Genomic DNA, 19,917 nt, shown 5'->3' with positions numbered 1-19,917 from the left:
TTGGCTTCACAGCAGGCAGGAAGCGAGACGTATCTTGCCATCCAGCATTCCACTGTCGCCGTCCGGAGGATGGAGGAATTTCACGACAAGGATACATGAAATGCTGGCGATGCTCATGCTGCCACATCTGTCAGAACGACTCGCTCATCAGCTTGATCCACAATCCATAGCCCTTACTACAACGAGACAAGAGAGATCATGGGTGTGCTGTTCTCGTCCGGTTGGCTTCCCTTGATGCTTCTGGCAATCATCTCGGCCGCATCTGCTTCAGCGGCCAACGCTGCTCCCAGTGGTTCATGCAAATGCGTATGCTTCCAACAAGGTTAGGTCGTCCAATGCGGAATATCTGACGTGATGGATAGATTCCCGGCGACCAATGTTGGCCTCCCAATATTCTCTGGGATTTCTTCAACTTCACTGTTGGTGGAAACTCAATTCGAACACAACCCGTCGCCCTCTCTTGCTGTCCTGGCCCTGCTTCCAGTCCAGCTCAATGTACTTATGTGGATGCGAACTGGAACAATGCCACGCTCCAGGCTGCCAATGTCGTTGGGCTCTCATATCCAACCAATATCAGCTGCCCTCCCGTCAATGCTACGGCAGGGGAAAGTGCTCAGGGGTCCCGCACACTGGGAGTGAGTCCAAGCTATGCGGCAAACTGCACCAACCCTCAACAGGTTGCCTTAACGGTCGTCTTCTCCAAGCTGTTCAACATCCGCCTGGCGGTTAGGAACACGGGCCATGACCAGCTCGGACGCTCCGAGCGATCCAATGGTCTGGAAGTTTGGATCCGCCATCTTCGGAATGGCATCACTTTTCAAAACACTTTTGAGTCCTCCACCGGATGTACCACGAGCAATTGGACCGGAAGCGCGTTCAAGGTCGCAGGGGGGTACTCGTGGGGAGATGGGGCGGCAGAGGCTCAGAAGCACAACGTCGTTATTGTCACTGGCGGTACACCCTCTGTTGGGGCTCTTGGAGGCTGGATGCAGGGCGGTGGCCACGGCCCTGCATCCAGCGAGACTTTGGTCTGAGAGCAGACCAGGTGCTGGAGCTCGCGGTTGTCCTTGCCGACGGCTCACTTGTGGCGGCCAATGGTTGCCTGCACAGCGACCTTTTCGTCGCCCTTTGCGGTGGCGGTGGCGGGACATACGGTGTCGTGGTATCGAGCACGGTCAAAGCCCATCCCACAGTCAATGTCACGGTTCAGCATCTGGCCATGTTCCCCTTGAGCTCGAACACATCTGCACTCCTGGATGCCATTGCCATTTTATACTCTTCCTATCCTGATCTCAACGAAGCAGGCTACGCCGGCTACGACCAATGATCCGTCAACAGCCCAGCGCCTCTGTTCGCTGACGTTACCACCGACTATGTCCATGGCTTCGCGATTTTCAACGCCGCCGTAGCGCATGCCCAATCTGCCTTCGACGCTACCCGGGCAAAACTGGCCAAATACAACTTGACCAGCGTCTTCATCTCCGAAGGCTACGTCTCCTATCCGGACTACTGGACATACTACCACGCTGAGTCGGGCTCCGAACCACCCGTCAGCCTCCCAGCGTATGGTGCTGAAACCGGCCGTTCGACCGCGCCTCGGTGACGCAGAACTTTAGCGCTCTGCGAACCATGATTGAAACCATCGCCGGGACACTCGACCAGTTCACAACCAACAACCTCGAGCTCGTCGGCGGCGGCCAGGTCTTCAGGGACGCATCCGAACCGTACTCGGGCGTCACCCCGGTATGGCGGATCTCTTACTTCAACAGCGTCGTCGCCCGAGTGTCTTCTTTGGATACCCCGCAAGCAGTGCTGGATGAAAAGCAGCACGACATCACGTACGTCAAGGTGCCGGCCACGAAGAGACTGGCGCCAACCACGGGTGCGTATATGAATGAAACGAGCAGATTTGACCCGGACTGAAAGGCGCATATTTACGGGAGAAAGCATTACGAGAGGCTGTGGGCAATCAAGAGGAAATACAATCCTTACGGAGTGTTTTTATTGTCTGACTTGTGTGGGCAGTGATGCGTTCGAGGCGGTTGAGGGTGGCAAGTTGTGTCGAGTCCGGGGTGGACATAGCAACGAATGGGATCTAATAGTAAAGAAATAAGGCGGTTTGTTTTTCAGGATAAATGCGGACATACTACTATATGTACCGCAATCTGCGAGTTTCATGACCCATTTTCCTTACGGCGGTAAATACATAGTCTTGCTATTCCATTCATACCTCTCTGGTGCAAACCGTATGGCTGTAATGCTAATCAATATATTATACATATCCGGAGGAGGCATATGAGCGCTGAAACTGGGCGCATCTCTTCCCATCAACGAGGCTGTCGAGCCCCTTCAGGGACCCGTCTCGTTTGGAGCAGCTCATATTAGCCCAAAGCTCTGAATCGGCCTCAGCTGTGATTCGAAGAGTGTCCCATAATGTCTGCGCATCTCATATTTGCGGGAATCCCTCAGCGATGGGAAGAAGAGATGCCCCGGTTTTCTGCTTTCTTGCGCCACTGAAATCGTTGGAAATTCAGGGGTTCCCCGGCGAAAGGGAGGTAGGCAAGCATTACTTACAGATGTGACTGGCAGGGCTGCTAAGAGATGTAAAGACTGTCGAGACTTGTCGGTACTCACAGTGTGAATTACTCGATAGTATATAGTCAGACAGGCCCTCAGGCTTTGTTGCAATCTATCATGTCCTCCATTGAGTCACATGGGGGAAGATATCAGATCACGTGCGCGACAAGGCTGAGCATCCCCTTTCAATACTGAGTTCGTGTAACCCCTAATTACAACTCGTACATGTTCGACAGATGGGCAGCATGCAAGGGATGTCCGCCGCGGTCGGCAATCACCGTATATAGTCAGGATCCATTTGAATGTACGAATCGCTCTCGGCTCGGGCTGGGTGTTGGCAGAACACCGTGCTCTAACCGACCACTATCTCTTCTGCATCACGTCCCGTTCGTCCCATTCGCCCCATCAACAGGCTTCAGCTTTCCTTCCACTACGCCTGCCGCGACCCCTGGTGTGCGATGGATCTTGACCACCTCAAGCCCCACGCTGTCGAACAGTTTTCGGAAATCTGCTTCTGTCCTTTCCTTCCCACCCATGACCATACACGCAACATCCAAAGCTGCGGTATGTGCCTCTTTGTCCGTCATGATTTCTGGAATCAGCATGTCAGCAATCAGGATGCGGGAGTCCTGCGCCATGGCGGGGATGATCTGATTCAGCGCTTTGGCGCAGAGTTCGTCGCTGTAGTCGTGGAAGACGCGCCGGAAGTAGTACGCTTTGGCGCCTGCGCAGAAAGTCAGAATGACAGCATACATGCCTTTATCGGAGTAGAAATCGGAACGGCAAGAATCAAGCCTGTGCCCTCTTTATTTCCTCGCTGGAGTGACTCACCTTTAACAGGCTGTTCGGTCCAGAAATCATGCTCCATCAGCTTGACCCCTTCCGGAGCAATCTTCTCTTTCTCGGCCATTGCTATAATCTCCTTCTGATCTTGCAAGACCACGTTTTTGGGATTCAACTTCTTGTACTCATCCAAGACTTTCTTTACGGTGTTCCCTACTCCGCCGCCAATATCCACTAGAGCTGCTCGATCGGGGTTCGTCTGCAACTCCTCTTCACTTAATGCAAGTTGATTGAAATCATAATAGCCTATGACGGGAACCAGGTTGTCACCCATTTTCAGCCCAAGCTGGAATGTCTTCAGTTTCTCTGGGTCTTTGGACATGATTTCCCACGTCGTCAACCCGGAGTCGCTTGCGTTGTGGTAGTCAGAGTATGGATTGACGTAGAAAGATGTTGGCTCTACAGCCCCATGTTTTGCAAGGTATTTGGGGAGGTCCGTCATGGGCTGAAGGAAGTGGTCGAACATTAATGTAAAGAACATTCCAGGAAAGGAAGTATAGGCCTGTGAAAACCTGGTGCATCCATAGGAGCCATCTTCAGGGGACTGAGTTATGAATCCCGACGCGACCAGAGGGCGTAACAGTCTCTCTGATGACCTTTGTGTCAGCTTCACCACTCTTCCATTGGCCTTCTCGGGTCAAGAGGGCCCACGGCGACCCCATCACCAGCAGTAAATCAGTGGAACAGGAGCCCTACCAAGCAAGACATCTTGGACGCCAGACACTTCACTCAACTCTTTTGCGCTGATGGTCTTTCCCTCTTCAGCTGGCATTTTCTCAAACACCTTGAGGTCCAACAGTGTACGGACAGAGACCAGCTCGGCCATTTGCAGTGAGTGGGCCTGAACCATCATGCCTGGATCCATCAGTAAATACATAATCTTCTTGGAGAGGTTGACGAGAGCCGCTTTGGGTGCGAGAGACGCAGCATCATGGCCTGTGGAAGGCACGAAGCCGCTGGCGAGTTGCGAGAGCTCGCTGACGAGTGACAACAAATTTTCGGCCATTCTCGGCGGCTTTTGTCGTCCAGACGATGTGACTAAATAGATGGATTTGTGATCCGGTCTTCGTCAAGGATTGTGGCGGTGATTCGACGTTTAGTGCATCAACCAGGGGACAAATCTAGCTCCAGGAAGATGTTTGGGGATGGCAGAAGCTCACCTTTCGATCATAACGCATGGAGTGGCCTTGGGGATCATCAAGTACCTCCGTTGGACTGACATGGTTGTTGATAGACAAGTCATTTGCCGGCGGGGAGCTGCATTCGGAGCATGGACCTTTCACAAACTGTTTCATGCAAGTCGAGAGAACGTTGCCAGCGCATCGCCGAGCGAGACGAGTTACACGGGCTGCATTGTGGATTTTGACGCATGAGACGCTGCCCACTGCTGAGTTGGCCATTGCCATCGTTTCGCCAGAGATGGGATCAAATGGGGGCCATCAGAGTCACTACTAAGTGGGTGGGGTTTTGGGTGCCTGCAGAGGGCTAAGGAAGCCGCGGGACCAAGGCATCTGCCAACAGCTGGGAGGCTTTGCATGTGCATGCCTCGTACATACGCGCAGGGTTGAGAATGATTGATTAGGAAGGGAAACCCGGTGGCGGGTGACGTACTACATAATAACAACATCATATATGTTGGTTGCTGTTTGAATAACTAGTTCCAGACAAGACGGACTGGGGCCAGAGAATGTTGGCCCAAGAGATGAATAACCGCAACGCCCTTGGATCGACCTCCAACGCCTCCCATTTCCAGCATGCCAGGGGCGCCATGTAGTTACGGGAACACTGCCTGTCGTGAGTCGAGATAATCCTTAATGCCTGTAACCTGTGAAAGAGTGCCTCCTGTTGTGTTTCGGAAGCACTATCCAAATCCTGCAAGTCCGGGTCTTTCTGACGCAGCCTTGCCAAAAGCCAAAAGATTGTACCTTGCCCTTACCAGCCGACCGACCCATCCAGAGCCGAGTAACCTTTTAACATTGGCTTATCCGTCGATGTTCCGTGCTCGAGGACGCCGCCCTGACTGACATTGCTGCCGTGTGTATCATGTCTTAATCCATACCTCGTAGCTTCGAGTCATTTCCGACGTTGCTCATGGCATCATGGCCTCGGCTTCTTCGTCCGTGACGAAGATCTCAGCCACAGGGCAGTGGTCCTCGTCTCCAAAGTCCCCGTCGTATAGCTTCTTTCGGCCCCTCTCTCCGTACCGTCCCAGCATATAGCTTGGCAAGAACAGCTCGTCGTTCCATGTAAACCCCTGGCTATATTTTGTGTATGTGATCAGTCGGGGAGGCTCGTCTGGATCGTCGTGATGAGCATTCAGATTGATGGATTTGTAAGAGCTGGAAGACAGCATCGAAGGGCCAAGTAAAGAGGAGGAAGGGTTGAAGAGCATGGGCATGCTACTAGGCGGCGGGAGGCCAGCCTTGTGCTTGTCTTTCCGTGGTGATGGGCTGGGCTCGTTGTCGGGGTGTAACGAGGTAGGGAGTCGGTCCACCACACCCGCCGAAGGGACATTGTTGCGCAGGAGATGCCGGGGCTGGGGCCGAGTGGGAATAGGGCTGTAGGACCAGTGCGAGTCTTGGTCGGAGCCTGAGCCTGAGCCTAGCGATGATGGGCCAGCATCAGAAGCTTCGGCACTTGCGGCGTGGTTAGGGTAGCGTTCACTTCGTCGACGGCGGTTCGGCGGAGAGTAGTCTGTACTGTTGCCAGTATGCAAAGGGATCTTGATGGCCCGGGAGCCGGGGGCGGGGGAAGCAGAGGAATCAGGCATTGTAGAGACAACCACTAGCCCTAGCGAAGGGAAGTGGAGTGGACTGATTATAGGTATATTGAAAACGCCTTTCACCAAGCTCCGATAACAGCAAAGCAAAGTCCACAGCCTGCGGTGATTACCTGTAAGTGGTGTACATGAGAGTAATGCCTGGGGGGGGGGAGAGAAGAAGGAAGAACAGCAAGTAACGTGGTGGTGGTGGGAGAAAAGGCAAACAAAGTTGAGTTGTGACTTAAGGAGGGTTTTGGAAACGTCGGAGGGACCTGTGCTCTGTTAGGCGATAGGCAGACGGTAATAGGATTGATTGAGATGCGCATGATTCACTGGTCAAGCCCACAATCGTGGTCACGTTGGCAGGTTGAGTCACCGCAGCCACCGCCCGAGTCAATTCTGCCCGCTGGAACAACCCCGCATGATTTTTCGCGATAACGATAAGACGTGCTTGACGTGCACATTTACCACTACAGGCGAGCCTTGGATTGGTTGCACAGGCTCAGCAACGCGCTTCTTTGGCTGCATCATATTAGGCTCTGGGCCCATCGTGCTACTGTAATATTATCACAGTACTGAGTACCGAACACTCTACCTCGTACTGAGTACATATCGTAACACGTGACACGCCCTCCCTACGCATAGTACCATGGCTCGTCAAAGACGTGGTATCTGTGTCCACGCACACCTTCCCCACGGAATAGCGCTGGAAATCTGCGTCCAGGCGGTACCTGCTCTTCAGGAATCCTCTCGTCCGTGTACGAAACCGGCTCTCCAACCACAAATTTGCCCACCTGCCTCGCGTCAGTGATGTTCAGTAAACCAATATCCAATGGATGCTTCTGCTTACCTGGATCTCAGTGTCTGTAATGGTACCCCTGCTGACCCGGGCATATCCCACGCGCTTGATATCCTTGTACAGGATGTACTCGCACCATCGGTCCCAATCACGAGAGTCAATGTCGTGCATTCCAGTCAGTCCACTCACGTACGTGTTGTAGTTGCCTTCTCCCGGTTTGACCACCAGGTAACTCAGCAAGATCGCTGGTCGAGTTGTCGCCCCCATCCGCTTGGACAGATACTCCGTCTGAAGTCGTCGGTCCTCGGGATCTTCCTCTTGTCCCGAGTGGAAAACAAATACATCGACTTGGGTTCCGTATACATCCAGCGTGGCTTCAATTGCAGGCGCAAGTTCGCCGACCGGCGAAGGGAGCAAGTGATGAGTCGAGTTGAGAATGGGGAACTTGGATAGCAGTGCTGATCCCCACGTATGTTTATTCGGCCCAGGACCGAAGTCCACGTACATGCCCAAATCCTCAGCAAGATACTGCGTGGTGTCGCGGTTGCCCATAATGATTCGTTGCAGATCAGACTCCAGCAATCCCACCACGTCCAGCTCCAATTCCTTGATCGCGTCTCGCATCCTTCGCTCAGACGACCAGTCGTCATTGTCCAGCGAAAAGTGGATGGTCCAGATTCCAGCCGTGATAAGCTTCTCCTCTGGATGGTATGGTACATAATCATAGGTTGGAAAGCGTAAATATGCAATGAAGGCCGTCAACAGCTGCATGACGAGCAGGACATGAAGGTAGTAGCGGGACTGCTTCCGTCCACGAGGGCTCGATTTCCTCTTCGGTTGATATGCCGAGTTAGTGGCCAAGGCTGAAAAGACGCCGGCACCGATCAGAAGCATCATTGTGATCATCACCCAATCGGTGTGCTCTCGAACTAGGGGCCCTCCAGGGACGAACGCATATGCCACAACCCAAACATGGAAGAGGACCATGATGTTGTACATGAAATAGCCGAAGCCAAAGGTAGACGCCGGACTATGTTGGGCGGCGGAAGAGATAAGCACTGGCGCAACTCCCATAGTGTAGAAGGCAAGAATCAGACCACCATAGTAGCCGGTCCAGTTGCTGTAGCTGGTGAGTAAGGCTGCACCGATAGCTCCCAATCCATAGGCTGTCCATGTCCCAAAAAAGCCTGGGAGGGCAATTCCTAGAAACAATCCGAGGCTCATCACAACTATCGTCACGGCACCATGGGGTACTGCCAGCGGCCCCCGTACAGGATAACCCTCCCAGACCCACAATATCATGGTGCTGGAGTCTGAGAGCAAAGAGTGCATGGAAAAGAAGAGCCCTCCCAGGCCGAGCCCAGCCAAAAGGCTTGAGCCTTTCCTTGCATTTTGGGGGACGTAGTCTCCACCACTGAAGACTTCTGGTCGGGTGGACCGCCATACAGCAACCAGGGCGATCACCAAACCGGTCTTGTTCCATCCACCGATTCCAGAATGTAGAATGGGCCAGACAGGATTGTTGGTGTGATTCGCAAACTTGGCAATGCTCGACATCACGAAACCAATACTCCATGCCAAGATTCTTCTTTGAAGCCGCACCGAGTTTCTTCGTTCAGCATACCACTCTGCTGACCAGGCAATACAACCCAACATGACAGCAAACCCGACAGTGAACAAACGGTATGCCGGGTCCTTTACTAACCAAGCCACAAGGCCTACCAGAGAAGCCATGTGAACCCAGCGAACGTTCTTGATTGTAAAAGATCGAACGGATGGGATGGCAAGTATCACAGGTGAAGCAGGGGACATGACCATGACCTCGTAGCCCGAGATCCCCATGTGCCAGAGCGGGAAATACCAAATGAGGACGCCGAGAGAGGTGAGGATAGACCAGAAGAAAAATCCATGGAGAATGTCCGCAGTCGCGTCCAGCATCGCGGGCCAATAGTACAGACCATCAAAGGTAGAGGTCTGGATCAAAGGACTCCCGTGTCTGGGGTATATCAGCAGAGTCAATAGAGAAATCACTCTCAACTTACTGTTTCTCTTTCACAGAATCCTTCAGTAGTTTGGCATCACTGCAAAAGGGTTAGTAGGTCTCCAAGCCAAACTTCGACTTATTCGTACATTTGCGTATTTTGGGAGCAACTGTACATACCCTCTGCTAGAGCCCTTGATGTCTTTGACCACGATTTCAAATGTTTCATAGTCAAGCGCAGTGACCGCATCAAAGGCCACATCGAACAAGATCAGAGACCATTCAAAAAAGGCGTAGATGGTGTACGCTTGAGAAATCAGCATAAAGGTCCGGATTGTAGCCGAAAGACTCACCGCCTGCAACTTTGTGGATTTTGTGCTGGATGAAGAAATAGATCAAGGGTACAAGAGTACCGAAGAACAAGCTAGCCAAGATTTTTCGATATTTGATGGCTTTCGCATTGGGCGGACTCAGAACTAGACATCCCAACGTCCAAGGCAGGGTGAATATCAGGTAGGAAATCATGAAAATATCATGCCAATCATGGTCGTCCGTAGATGTCACGTATGTCCACCCTCCACATGTCAATGTTCTTAACAAGCCTGTGGTTGCGATGATCGCCGGTAGGTTCGAGTTTGGTCTTCTGGTGAGGAAGTACCAGAGAGTGACGAGGGCAAATCGAGGTCCGGAGGTGATGGCAATGAAGACCATAAATACCGAGCGCTCAGGGTATCGATCGCCAATGGTAGCCGAGACGGAAGGAAACCATTCATCCGGGTATCCATAGTGCTCGTTCTGTACAATTTTGTGATAGTGGAGAGAAACACCCACAATCAATGCTCCAATGAAGGCCGCATATGCGACGACTGTATGAGCCCAAGACACCCATTTTCCATTGAACTGCCAACCGTCAGTTTACCTCAACAAAAGGAGAAGCGGGTTTGGGTGCTTACAGAGAACACCACATCGCCGTCCTTCCTCGGCGCCATTTGGTATATCAGTGACGATTACAAGACGGCTACCAGCATCTGGAGAACAAGAAGAAGAGAGTGAAAGAGTGACAAGAAGGCGTAAGAAAAGGCTAGAAGGTTGAAGGGTGCAATCTGCGCATGAGGACAGATGAAAGGTCAGGACTCGGGTACACGCGAACCCCTGATGATCCATAGCCGGGAAAACTGCGGGTCAATTTCTTCCGCAACAGAAAAATGCTCCAAAAATCTGTGCTCTCTTCCCATCATCAAGAGAATCCCAGCAGGTTTAGTTCCCAGCAGGGTGCATTATGGCTGCCGCGAGCGACAAGGCTCGCTTTTTCCTGGAACAGTCGGTACCAGAACTGAAAGAATACGAACGCAAAGGTGTCTTCAGCGCCGACGAGATTACCAGCATCGCTCGCAAACGATCCGACTTTGAGCACAAGATTAACGCCCGGGGATCCACGTCCGCGGACTTCGCTCGGTACGCCGAGTTCGAGATAAACGTGGATGCCTTGAGGCGCAAGAGAGTCAAGAGATTGGGAATCAAGTCCACAGCACACAATGGCAAGCGTCGCATTTTCTTCGTCTTTGAACGCGGCACTCGCAAGCATCCGGGAGATGTCGGTCTATGGATGGAGGCAATAGATTTTGCGAGGAAGCAAAAGGCATACAAGAAGCTGGAGGAAATGTTGACACAAGTGCTCCGATTGCATCCTACAAAGCCCGATTTATGGATCCATGCCGCCCAATATGCGTTGGAAGAGAACGGTGACATTACTGAAGCGAGAAGTTACATGCAACGTGGTCTTCGATTTTGCAAAGGGTCAAGAGCCATGTGGTTGGAATATGCGAGACTAGAAATGTCTTACATCACAAAGATTCACCTCCGTCGAGAACTCCTTGGAATCACCATCCGCAAATCCGATCAACCACGACACGCAAAGGGAAGAGATGACGATGAGGATCTTCTGCGGCTGCCGAGACTAACGGCTCTGGATGTCGGCCTGAACGCTGAAGACGAGGTCGCCACCTCTGCGCTACAGAATCTGGAATCGACGCCTGCGATGAGTGGCGCCATTCCCGTTGCAATTTTCGACGCTGGTATGGCCCAGTTCCTCGACCCAAAGTTTGGCTTGGACTTTTTCAAGATGCTTCTAGACTACGATGACACTCCAACCTGTCGCAAGATTGCGGATCATGTGGCGGTACTCTTGATGAGGGAGTATCCACAGAGTTGGTGCAGCCAGGCATGCCACATACAGCTACCACTTGTCTCAATACCTCACTCTTCTCCCACCTTTCCACCCGCTCTCAGAGATATGCTGGCACGACTGAAGGATGCTCGCAAGAAGACCAACAGCCTTGAGTTGATCGCCTGGGTTAAAGGATTGCTTGAGGAGCTTGCTCAGACTTCCGATCTGGACCCAGCGATCAGGACAGTGGCGGACTCGGTTGTGAAATCCTTGGTCGCCTTTGAGTCGACTTAGTCAATCCATGTCTCCCTTTGACCTTGACTGCTTTTTGCTTGATTGTAATTTCTTCCTCCTCAATCTGGCCTCGTTTTCTGTCTTCTGAAGCTTTTTGACCCTTTCCTTCTGTTCGTCTGTTGTCTCCCCAGGGACGGTGTTCTTATACACATCCTCTATCAGTTCGTTGAGCTTCCTGAAGCAGGTGTCCTTGTTGGCTTGTGCCTTTCGGCTTTCATCTGCTTGAATCACCAAACTCGACGACTTCTCCGCGTAATATCGAGAGGACAAGATGCCTCGATGTAGAACGACAGGGATTAGGGGGAGGAGACGATCAACGGAGACGCGAAGCTGAGCCTTCGAGTTAACTCTGTCGTGCCCAAGTCAGAGTCACCCGTCGACCAGATACCAAAGATGATCGTACTTATTGACATTCTGGCCGCCAGGACCGCTGGACCGGGCGTAAGTCACCTCTCCAACATCCCGTAAAGGCTGTCGTGTGTTGTGACTCCTGTACCATTCCCTGGCGGCCGCAAAGTCGAGTTCTGAGCTCGCAGACTTTGCGGAGTAGAATCTCCAGAGAGGAAACGGGTCACAGAGGGCCCTCGTTGACCATGGGGAACACATCAAGACATATTCTACACAGCTGGCTAGCTTGCTAACAGCTTGCTAACGGCAGCTGCAAAGGCTCTGGAAGCGATTGCCAGCCTCATCCTTCCATGATCTTCTATGGCAGGTTAGCCGGAAGAGCCAACTACATGTGGAATGGTTGACTTGCCGAAGCGAAAATACAAGCAGGGCAACTGCGCCTCTTCTACTATTATCGCCTTGCGACTCTTATTTCTGCGCGCTGCCGTTCCAACGCAGTAATGAGCAACTTCGCATCAGTTCCGTCAAACTTCTGGTCGCTGAATCCATCATCATCATCATCATCATCATCATCAAGCTCACTTTTCACTTTCCTGTTTCTCCTTGTCTCCTGTTGACGCGCTGATGTCGCCGGACTGCATTTGACTTGGCCATTTCTTCAGCCTTTCCCCCGCGTCAACAGCCTAATCAGGCAGCTCTCTCCTTCACCTTGCCCTGAACATGACTTGCACCGCCTTCGCCGCCTCAAGATGACTGATGCAGACCCTCCGCCAGAGGCCCAACGCTTTGGTAGATCTCAAACGCCCGAGTCCCCTCGCCCAGTCCATATCCCTGAACCTTCGACGATCCCGGTACTGCTGAACCAGATGGACCCGGTCTTCAATGACACCGAGACCTATAATATTCCTCATAATCAAACTTTCTCTCCTTACTCGGACTCTGCTCGCGCTATGAATGAGAATGATCCAAACGATCCAAACTCGGAAGAGCAAGACGTTGTTCAAAACTTTCTGAGAGGCGCCGAGGAGGAAAACACTCGTCTCGATGAGCCTGCTCATTTCCCCTCCACAAACGGCCCGGTGGTCCAGAATGATGCCAACATGGAATCCAATCTTTTCTCAGCTCTTGCCAACGCTTCTGCGTATCCACAGTCGTCTGAAGCCCATGCCAATCCACCTCCAGGTGCTGCCGGCCAGATCCAAGACCCTGCGCAAACGAGCAATGATACTTCGCCAGCCACTGATCCCACTGCCAATCTTGATACTGGCAATGCTGCACTACAAGCCGTTGGAGAAAGTGCGTCTGAGCCAGAACCTGCCGTAAAGCCCAGCTTTCAGTCAAATGAAGAGGGAGTAGACTATCAGTCGCTTCTGGATACCATTTCTAAATCTGCTTCTACTGCTCCTGCTGCAGACCCTGTGTCTGCTCCAACTACTGCCACCTCGCTTGCCAACCAAGGATCCCAATCATTGCTTCCCATTCCAGGTTTACCCCCCAAGCCACCGACTCAAGCTCAAACTTCAGATTCTGTCGCTGTTCACACGCTTCCTAACCCCAGCAACGATCAATTGGGGCAATATCAGCAAGTGAGTCCAGACCACGCCAGTGCCAATGGCATCGATCAACTTAAACTTGCGTCTGCGCAGTTCCAACCTCAATCCATTCCTTTGCAAGCGCCCGGTACATGGCCGCATTCTGCCAATCAAGCATCACCTACAAGCACTGAACATACCTCTCCCGCCCAGTCTCTCCAGGCCCCCGAACCAGGAAGAGCGTTTGACCCGAATGAACGTCCGTGGACCCCGAGAACACAAGCGCTTTATGACTCATTTCTTGAAGATGAACGGAGATATGTGACGGAAGGGATTTGGGACAAATTTCCCCAGGGATCACGTCTCTTTGTGGGTAATTTGCCTAGTGAAAAGGTCACCAAGCGTGATATCTTTCAAATTTTCCACAAACACGGCAGACTTGCTCAGATCTCCATCAAGCAAGCATACGGATTCGTTCAGTATCTTGAGGCATCCTCATGTCAAGCAGCGCTTCAGGCCGAACAAGGCGTTGAGATTAGAGGAAGGAAGATTCACCTCGAGATATCGAAGCCTCAGAAGAACACAAGAAGTCAACAAGGCCAGCAAGGAAGCAAAAGACGGCGCTCTCGATCCCCAGACCGCAGTCATGGCCGTCAGGCTGACCGATTTGGCCGTCCTAACTATAGTGATTTCCGAGATGAGCGAGGAAGGCGCGAGGAGTATCGACGAACCCCTTCGCCTCGAGGTTATCGGTCCAGAGACGACTACCGGCCACCCACTCAAAGCCCTCGCTATGGCGCTGGTGCGAGACCAGTTTCGCCTTTCACTAGCAACTTCTCAAATCCACCCTCGGCGGGTTACGATGAGGAGGCCGCCCTCCCCTTGCCTCGAAGAGACCCACGAGACGTACCGGACGTACAACTTCTCATTCTGGAACCTTCAGTGGCTCCGAGCTTCATGAACTGGATCGAACAAGGCTTCCGTAACAAAGGATTGCGGGCTTCGACAATATGGCTCAGCCCTCGGCTACCCCTCAACGCTGTTGTGAAACGGCAAATCATTGAAGGTGTGCAAGCTGTTGTGAAACTGACACAGGCCAATCAGTACAATAGCAAGATACCCTTGCAGGTTTTTGATAGGAGTCAGGGCACGTCGAATGTCAACTTTAACGAATACGTTGATCTCGATGTGCCCGTTGCCGCTGATATTGTCCTCCATGCGCGACAAAAGGAGCGAGGAGGCGCACAGCAAAGTCCACAATCCTATCAGCCACAAGGTTATCCCCAATATGGATACGGTCCGCCGCCACCACAATACGCGCCAGCACCTTACCCTCAACATCAGCAGCAGCAACAACACAATCAGTTCCAGTACGGCCAGAATTCCCAGTACCAGAACCCAGCACAAACATCTGTGAGTCCCACTTCTGCCACAAGTGCTCCAAATCTGCAGCAATTACTGGCGAATCTTCGGCAGCCTGGTGATGGGCAGCCAGACAGCGCTACGTCAAATGGCAAACCGACGCCAGATCTGGCAGGTCTTCTGAGCAACGTCGCCCGCCAACAGCATGGCCACGGAGGAGTACAATTCCAGTCGCCACATGGCCCTCCGCCTCAGCCACAGCAGCCACAGCAGCAAGGTTATGTGCCTGGCACACCGTCTTACGGAACTGGACCACATTCACAGCAGAATGTACAGAACATTATGGAGACCTTAGCGAGGTACAATAGATGACAAATCAGCTGTTTTGTTGGGACGAACCAGTACTCGAGTTGTTGAGCAATGTTAGACTCTGAGACATGAGTAGGAGCTTCGTTTCGAAACTTGAAGGGTAGATTGGGGAACGTAAGGGTGGGCAAATCAAGATGTGTGCGGTGGGGGTTTTGTAGAGCTAGGACAGCGGAGGTGTTCGCAGAACGAGTCATTACGTGCCGGCCATTACCAAAAGAACATTTGCGTAGGTATTGACTTGACAGAAATAGATCATGTTTCGACATTTTAATTACAATAGTGTGTTACTAGATGGGGACTGGATCCCGAGGAGTAGGCGAGCTAGGTTAGCCTCGCAGCCTCGCCTATCTTTGTTGGAGTATGCACATCGCGGGAAAACTGCTCCCCGCATATCGGGAATACTCCGATACCGCGGCACATGCAAGTTGACTTACCGGCCGGTTTCCAGTGCGCTTGTTCAACAACTACTCCAAACTCCCTACATTCTTCCTACAATTCTACCTCTATTCCTTTTTTCCTCCCTCTGTGCCCAGTCAGTCTCTAGAAAATGTCCAAGACAACCCCCAACCCTGTGGCATCAACCTACGGGTCCCCTCCCGCAGCGACTGGCGGGTCCACCGCCCACTCGATTCCTCACCCAGAACCCATATCCGCCTGCACACACCATATCGCAGGGATTCTAGCGACAGTCTTCGGCCTAGATGAGGTCCCCTCAGGCGTTGCCGACATTGCTGTCCTCTGGCTGCTGCATCCTCGCCTTCAAACACAAGCGTGTATGGCTCCGTTCGCTGCCCATATCATCTCTGAGTGGAACAAGCACCAGGCGAAGTCACGGACCGGGTCAGTCAAAAAGAAGGGATTGATTGCTGTTTCATTTGACCAACGTAACCATGGCTCTCGCCTTGTGTCTGCGATCGCAAATGAAGCCTGGCGGTCCGGAAACGAACACCACGCACAGGATATGTTCAGCTGCTATGCCGGGACGGCCCAAGACACGTCGCTCCTGCTGGACTATCTCCCGGGGTACATCTTCTCTGGGACAAACGACCCAAGAAGGATTGTGCAGAACCTTGTTCTGGGTATTAGTCTAGGTGGACACGCGGCATGGCATGTTCTCATGCACGACCCACGGATTTCTGCCGCCATCGTCACCATAGGTTGCCCAGATTACACGCGCCTTATGACGGATCGAGCACGGTTGTCAAAGCGCAAGACATACACATCCTCTTCCCCGCCTGGAAGGGATTTCCTTGGGTCCGCAGATTTTCCGCCGAGTCTGGTGGAGGCAGTAAAGAAGTCTGATCCCGCGGGCTCGATTTGGTCAATGCCCGGATTACACTGGCGCAAAGACCAAGAACGATTACATACGGACTTGACGGATGAAGAGAAGGCGGTCTTGCTGCCGGTGATGACGAGGTGTTTTGGAAACAAGCGCCTGTTAAACCTCTCTGGCGGCGCGGATAAATTGGTGCCATATGCACATTCAAAACCGTTTATAGACTGGCTCAAGGCAGTCAGCGGGAAGGGAGGATGGTTCGAGGGCAGTGGGTTTATGCTAGAAGACATCGTTTTCGAAGGGGTAGGACATGACGTGCCGAGTAGTATGGTGCCGAACATGGTGCGGTTTGTGAGGGAGACACTGGAGGATGAGGGCGTAGCCGCAATGGAAATGGGTGGAGGAGCAGGCAGGCTAGGCAGTAAAATATGATATAGAACGGGTTCATTGTTAGGGACTGCACGTATAGAATGTCATTTTGTCAAGAAGCCGGGGTAATTGGAGTACACTCATGGCAAGGCTGAGCAACGGGGACTGGAATGGACAATTGATATGTGAATTGCCCACTTTCGACGAGATTATTTTTTGTCATCTTGCCCTCACGCCATTTATAGTGTCTTCATAATCCCGATAGTTCTTGAATCAACATTGTCATCAATCCAGTTATTACTGCACCAAACATGCGAGTATCTCGTTGGCTTGCGTGCTTTCCTGTTCTTTACCAAGACGACCTGTATTGGTGAGACACATTGGCATTGATCGATAAATTATACAACACCCAGCCCGCAACTATCCCGTTACCAAGCCGGTTTGTTTCGTCGGGGACGACAAAAGTAACATTTTCCCTCAACGCCCTGTTCAGGGAGCTCGGATGCCGTCAAGCCCGGCGTCAAATCCGAGCCTGCGCTGAATTTCCCCTTCCAGCTCAGAAGAGAGTCGCAGCTGCCATTTGGCTTGAGCCCATCAGCGGGATCAGATTCATCGAGCTCCCACAAAACCCGTTCCAGACCCTAGCAAAGTCACATGTTCTGGACCGGAGTCCCAGCCGTCCTCGTTGAAGGGGTGTGGGAACGACAGCTTGCCTTCGGTTCTTCCTCGACGCCGCGTGCCGGCTGGATTCAGTCGCCGGCAAGAGTCGAGACTGAAAATCTCCAGTGGACTGGTCAAACTCAGCAGCTCGTCTGAAACCTAGACATTGGCCCCCGAAGAGCATGTCATTTCTGACCATACCATCTCACTTGTAGGATTCATGGAGGCAACATTTTGGTCCGTTGAAGGAGGACGGGCGCAAGTTGATGGCACTCGTCTGCCATCTTCCGTCTCATCTCAGTCGAATGGAGCCCTTGATGCGAGTCCAGACGGATATGAACCATGATCTTCCCGGCGCTTCATCCAGCTCTCTGACCAAATCATCATAGTGTGAAGTGTTGCTCTTAGGATGGCGGACTAATTGGGGTATAGGGTATTCGTTCGAGAATCGATTTTCAAGCAGCGCGTAGAGAGCATTAACTTGTCGCATTTCCCTTTGCTCATTGAATGGCTCGACGGGTGTCGCGACGGCATTGTTGGACTTGACTGCGGCAGCAGCAGACGCAGGTGATTGGAGCTTTTGCAGACGGGATTGCATGACCTTTTGGAAATGGACATGAGCCGGGCGGATGCGGTCGAGGGGCCATTGATTGATGATGCGCACCCAGTGCTTGAAAACGGCCTGGACAGAGGTGAGCTGGGGGGGGGGGGATTGAGGACCTTCCACCAGCAAAGACTTACTGATTGATGAGCTGTCATGGTGAGGCTTTGAAACGGAGGGCGGATTGGCAGTGGTCAGAGCTACTAGGTTACCTGACAAGTTCATTAGCAATCCATCGATGACGCTTCTTGGAGTTTGGAGAGCCTGTACGAGGTAATCAAAGGCCATTCCAGAAAAGGGGATGGTGGTGGCGGATGCCCTTCGATCCTGTGTCTGGCCACTGCACTTGGAGGTCACTACAAGTACAAGTACCAAGTGAATGCCTGCGCGGGTCTGAGCGGTGCGCATCTCAACACCACACCCCCAGTGAACACCGCCTGCACCGCCCTCGGGCTTCCGTCCTTCCACTTCCACCTCATTCCTTTCCCTCGCTCGCCCCATCACACCCCCGGCTTCGCTGTTGCCCTATTTCCCTATTTACCTCACTTACCTCGTACACGCCATCCGACTTTTCTCGTTCATCCTCAGAAACAAGAAAATCAAAATACTCTGCCGTCTCCTCGTTGGTTCCAGCGCACTGAGGACACGCCTACGAGATTGCCTGGCCTGAGATGGCCCCTCAACGCTATGAAGCCGTATGTCATTCTCTACGATCGCGCCCAGGATGGCCAATCTTATCACTAACACTCTTCAGCTAAATTCGCACGACGACGATATCGATTCTCCTGTCTCTCCAGACACTCCCCGACCCATTCCGTCCTCTCCTCCGCCTTCGTTCAGGTCTAGAGCTTCTTCACCCACATCCAGGCGCCTATTGGCGCAGGATCCGTTATCTACCCAGGCCGACCAAGATCATCTGGAAGACACATTTGACGATGGCGAGGGTTCTGATACCGAGAATGACGGCGACGACAGGCAACGATTGATGAGAGCCGACACTGGGCTCTCGAGACAAGATGCTTCTCCCTCGTCAACCTCGGTTCCCGACACTCGACCGGCGCCTACTATTGAACGAAGAGTGACGGAACTCCCCGTTTTCAGACCTATGCCCGCGTCCATGAGAGCCACGGATGGCGTGTTCGCAAATTTATCCGCAAAGCCTGAACGTGGTGACCAGGTCGAAGAAAAGCCTCCTGTATGTATCTGCGTGCAAACCCCTTTCCACATAACGACACTGACGATTGATAGACGTATGAACAAGCCGCCGCTGACGCGACGCCTCCTTACTGGGAGACTACTATTCTTGCACCTGGAATGTCCTCAGACGAAGTCTATGTCGATGGTCTACCCGTTGGGTCCGTTTTCTCATTCGTGTGGAATGGCATGATCTCTATGTCCTTCCAGCTCGTCGGCTTCCTGCTCACATATCTTCTTCACACCACCCATGCCGCCAAACACGGGAGTCGCGCCGGCCTAGGGCTGACACTTGTACAATACGGTTTCTATATGAGCGGTTCTAGCGATGGCCCATCTGACACTGGGAATCCGGGACAGTTCTCAAACTCCAGCCCGCCCGACCCGAACAGTCACAGTTTTGATCCCAACGCCGTGAATGGGGCCGGAGATCAGTCATCGGGAGGAAGTAGTGGGATGGGCGGTTTCACCAGCGCCGATTGGATTTCCTACATTCTCATGATTATTGGTTGGTTTATTTTGATCCGTGCTGTATCAGACTTTTTGCGGGCAAGAAGGCACGAGGCCCTCGTTTTGCAGAGTCCCACTCGAGGATTGCCTGTTCCAGTCGTCGCGGAGGGTGAAACTCCTGAACAGACCGCCTAAGACATGTATTAGAAGCATCTTGTTACGAGAGGGTTTTTGGGCTTCCTCTCCTTGGACGAACGCACCCCTGCCTTGATGTGTCTTGCGTAAATATAAAATGCATGCTTGTGAAATGAACTGAGCAACGGTTATTCTCTCC

General features: G+C 52.5%; 9 protein-coding genes across 9 annotated transcripts; 5 read left to right on the top strand and 4 right to left on the bottom strand.

Annotated features, from left to right (window-relative positions):
• Positions 1-198: 198 nt before the first annotated feature.
• Positions 199-1,923, top strand: Z519_10538 (uncharacterized protein; the record flags this gene model as incomplete). The annotated part of the gene is made up of 5 exons (XM_016768254.1): positions 199-306; positions 363-965; positions 1,046-1,221; positions 1,339-1,563; positions 1,617-1,923. The coding sequence occupies 5 exons, from the start codon at positions 199-201 to the stop codon at positions 1,921-1,923; spliced, it is 1,419 nt and encodes a 472-aa protein (XP_016615722.1).
• Positions 1,924-2,954: 1,031 nt separating this feature from the next.
• On the bottom strand, positions 2,955-4,426 carry Z519_10537 (uncharacterized protein; the record flags this gene model as incomplete). Its single annotated transcript, XM_016768253.1, has 3 exons — positions 2,955-3,301; positions 3,409-4,008; positions 4,117-4,426. 3 exons carry the CDS (start codon positions 4,424-4,426, stop codon positions 2,955-2,957), a joined length of 1,257 nt encoding a protein of 418 aa, XP_016615721.1.
• A 1,083-nt stretch (positions 4,427-5,509) lies between these two features.
• Z519_10536 (uncharacterized protein) lies at positions 5,510-6,190 on the bottom strand (the record flags this gene model as incomplete). Its single annotated transcript, XM_016768252.1, has 1 exon — positions 5,510-6,190. One exon carries the CDS (start codon positions 6,188-6,190, stop codon positions 5,510-5,512), a length of 681 nt encoding a protein of 226 aa, XP_016615720.1.
• A 626-nt stretch (positions 6,191-6,816) lies between these two features.
• On the bottom strand, positions 6,817-9,950 carry Z519_10535 (uncharacterized protein; the record flags this gene model as incomplete). Its single annotated transcript, XM_016768251.1, has 6 exons — positions 6,817-6,975; positions 7,032-8,976; positions 9,023-9,061; positions 9,142-9,268; positions 9,315-9,861; positions 9,915-9,950. 6 exons carry the CDS (start codon positions 9,948-9,950, stop codon positions 6,817-6,819), a joined length of 2,853 nt encoding a protein of 950 aa, XP_016615719.1.
• Positions 9,951-10,240: 290 nt separating this feature from the next.
• Positions 10,241-11,422, top strand: Z519_10534 (uncharacterized protein; the record flags this gene model as incomplete). The annotated part of the gene is made up of 1 exon (XM_016768250.1): positions 10,241-11,422. The coding sequence occupies one exon, from the start codon at positions 10,241-10,243 to the stop codon at positions 11,420-11,422; it is 1,182 nt and encodes a 393-aa protein (XP_016615718.1).
• Positions 11,423-12,519: 1,097 nt separating this feature from the next.
• On the top strand, positions 12,520-15,036 carry Z519_10533 (uncharacterized protein; the record flags this gene model as incomplete). Its single annotated transcript, XM_016768249.1, has 1 exon — positions 12,520-15,036. The coding sequence occupies one exon, from the start codon at positions 12,520-12,522 to the stop codon at positions 15,034-15,036; it is 2,517 nt and encodes an 838-aa protein (XP_016615717.1).
• Positions 15,037-15,580: 544 nt separating this feature from the next.
• Positions 15,581-16,741, top strand: Z519_10532 (uncharacterized protein; the record flags this gene model as incomplete). The annotated part of the gene is made up of 1 exon (XM_016768248.1): positions 15,581-16,741. The coding sequence occupies one exon, from the start codon at positions 15,581-15,583 to the stop codon at positions 16,739-16,741; it is 1,161 nt and encodes a 386-aa protein (XP_016615716.1).
• Positions 16,742-17,630: 889 nt separating this feature from the next.
• On the bottom strand, positions 17,631-18,097 carry Z519_10531 (uncharacterized protein; the record flags this gene model as incomplete). The annotated part of the gene is made up of 2 exons (XM_016768247.1): positions 17,631-18,035; positions 18,080-18,097. The coding sequence occupies 2 exons, from the start codon at positions 18,095-18,097 to the stop codon at positions 17,631-17,633; spliced, it is 423 nt and encodes a 140-aa protein (XP_016615715.1).
• Positions 18,098-18,663: 566 nt separating this feature from the next.
• Positions 18,664-19,778, top strand: Z519_10530 (uncharacterized protein; the record flags this gene model as incomplete). Its single annotated transcript, XM_016768246.1, has 2 exons — positions 18,664-19,134; positions 19,188-19,778. The coding sequence occupies 2 exons, from the start codon at positions 18,664-18,666 to the stop codon at positions 19,776-19,778; spliced, it is 1,062 nt and encodes a 353-aa protein (XP_016615714.1).
• Positions 19,779-19,917: the final 139 nt, after the last annotated feature.

This window comes from Cladophialophora bantiana (genome assembly GCF_000835475.1).
Source record: "Cladophialophora bantiana CBS 173.52 unplaced genomic scaffold supercont1.18, whole genome shotgun sequence".
Classification (NCBI taxonomy): Eukaryota; Fungi; Ascomycota; class Eurotiomycetes; order Chaetothyriales; family Herpotrichiellaceae; genus Cladophialophora; species Cladophialophora bantiana.
Note: the sequence above shows the minus strand (reverse complement) of the source record. Positions and strands in the feature narration are given on the sequence as shown.